Here is a 2,279-nt window from a genome sequence, read left to right on the forward strand (position 1 = left end):
ACTTTGCGACTTCAGACGCTTGATGATCTCTTGTTCACGCACAGTTTGTGCAGTTTTCTGCTCATCTAAGGCAGATTCGGCATCTTTGAGCCTTCTCTGCAGCTCCTCGACACTAGCAGCTTTCACCTTGGCTTCATCAACCTCGGCCTTGGCTTTGCTAGCAGCAAGTTCAGCTTTCTTGCGAGCCGCCTCACTTTGCTCGAGTTTTTGAGCAAGTGCGTCGACACGTTCGTTGGCCTCTGAAAGTTTTTCTGTCGAGATATGAAAAAGAAAGAAAAGAAAGATCAAAAAAAAGCGACAAGCAACAGGAATAGAAAGTCAAAGAAAAATAGCAAGTATAAAAGTCGTTACCTTCGGCTCACGGCGGCATATTCACGGTACCCAACAAATTGGGACCCGATCCGAAGAAGCTCTTTGATCATTGGCTGTTCAAAGGTAAGTACATCAAAAGAAACGTCGGCATGAAAAAGAGAAAAGGTGTGAAAAAACAAAATAAGGAAAATATAGATGCCGACAAACTTACATCATCTAAGAGCAGAGTCGACGAACTGCCCAACTGAGGGGCAGGATCAACAATCTTTTCAACCCGTGCCCTTTTTGGTGAAGGGGCACGGGGGCTCGAAGGAGGAGTAGATGTATCAACATTTTGTTGAGGAGGCGACGATTCCTCCCCTTCAACTGGTTTTTCTGAAATAACTAAAGTATGTGACGTGCTCGTTCGAGCAGCCACATCTAAAGTTGGTGTTTCTTCATCATCACTGTGACAAAATAGTGGCAGCATAAAAAGCAAGGCAAAATAAAATTCTTCAAATAGAAAAGGAAAAGAGCAAGGAACCTACGAGCTGATGATACTCTCGATGTATGGATCATAAGCTGCTTTTCGAGGTAAAGGAGCAGTTTCTTCGGGTTTCGAGGTCCCGGAATCTTCGGCATTGCTCCTTTTCCTTTTGCTCTTCGGAGAAACAGCAGGAGGAGGAGATTGCGCTGATGTTGTATCTTCAGAGGCAGCATCCTTCTCAGTAGATCCCGCAGATTTTCGAGAATCTGCGGGTTCATTCACAAAAGAGGGGGTCTCCTGGTTGACATCATCGACAACGGCTCTTTCTTCGACCTCTCCATCCTCAGGAAGAGGAGGAAGGGAAGCCATAGTAGGATGATTCTACAAAGAAATAGTGACAAAAGAGAATAAGTGAGATACCACTGCAAATAAGATACGAGGAACGATTCAAAACAAGATAAAACTTCGAGAAGACAAAATACCTCGGGAAGAGGATTGGAAGCACTGTATGGTTCCACTCGACAGGAGGAGGGAATAGGATCCTTCTTGCCTAATCGAGAAATTCTTCGAACCAATTTTTCCAAATCCTTTACAGAAAGATCACTGGAGATTCTGTTGGCGTCATTTTCACCAGAATACGTCCAAAGGGGATTTTTGCGAGCCTGAAGAGGCTGCACTCTAATCCTAAGGAAGTAGGCAGTAATTTGAACACCAGATAGCTCTTTGCCTCGAGTGTTTTGAAGATGACGGATACGAGCCATGAGCGCCTCTGTCGCCTTTTTCTCTTCTTCAGAAGCTTCGGCATCCCAGGAACGGCGACGCTGAATCCTGGCACTTCCGTCAAAAGGAACTATGTTGTGCTCCACAGAATTGGCGCTTTCTTCGTGGATGTAGAGCCACTTTTTGCGCCATCCTTGGACAGAATCAGGAAACTTGACGTCGAAATAATCGACATCAGTCCGAACACAGATAACAACGCCACCTATGTTATAAGTGACGTTGTGGGAGCCATTACGGCGGAGGCAGAAAATGCGCTTCCACAGAGCCCAATTGGGAGTGATTCCGAGGAAGCATTCGCAAAGTGTGATAAAAATAGAAATGTGAAGGATGGAATTGGGAGTCAACTGGTGCAGTTGAATCCCATAAACAAAAAGAAGGCCGCGGAGGAAATCATGGATTGGGGTTGAAAGGCCGCGGATCAGGTGATCAACAAAACTAACCCGATACTCCATTGGAGGCTTGGGGTAGCTTTCTTCGCTAGGAAAGCGGATGGCGTCCTCCTTCGTCATGAGGCCGAGCCTCTTCAGCGTGTTGATGTCTTGATTGGAGATTTTGGATCTCTCCCACTCAAAATCCTCGGCGGCCATCTTGGATTCCGGCGTGCTGTGGCGAGTCAGACGCGTGCGCGGTGGCATCAACGGCAGTGGGCAGAGCAATGTATGTGCGTACGGAAGATTGGAGAGAGTTGGGCGCAGGGGAAGTTTTGCGAAAAGGAACAGGT

The 2,279-nt window shown here is 46.6% G+C and overlaps 1 protein-coding gene across 1 annotated transcript; it reads right to left on the reverse strand.

The window, feature by feature from the left end:
- Nucleotides 1-347: 347 nt before the first annotated feature.
- LOC127332389 (uncharacterized) lies at nt 348-2,010 on the reverse strand. The gene is made up of 4 exons (XM_071825200.1): nt 1,261-2,010; nt 840-1,159; nt 524-758; nt 348-425 (listed from the first exon to the last, which is right to left on the reverse strand). Exons 1-4 carry the CDS (start codon nt 2,008-2,010, stop codon nt 348-350), a joined length of 1,383 nt encoding a protein of 460 aa, XP_071681301.1.
- Nucleotides 2,011-2,279: the final 269 nt, after the last annotated feature.

Source organism: Lolium perenne, chromosome 1 (assembly GCF_019359855.2).
Source record: "Lolium perenne isolate Kyuss_39 chromosome 1, Kyuss_2.0, whole genome shotgun sequence".
Lineage (NCBI taxonomy): Eukaryota > Viridiplantae > Streptophyta > Magnoliopsida > Poales > Poaceae > Lolium > Lolium perenne.

Excerpts from the sequence above, each read along its gene's own strand:
- LOC127332389 (XM_071825200.1), bottom strand. The coding sequence starts at position 2,010 with ATGGAGTATCGGGTTAGTTTTGTTGATCACCTGATCCGCGGCCTTTCA. Across the intron at positions 1,160-1,260 it reads CTTCCAATCCTCTTCCCGAG|AATCATCCTACTATGGCTTC; the intron begins GTATTTTGTCTT and ends ATTTCTTTGTAG. Across the intron at positions 759-839 it reads ATCGAGAGTATCATCAGCTC|TGATGATGAAGAAACACCAA; the intron begins GTAGGTTCCTTG and ends ATTTTGTCACAG.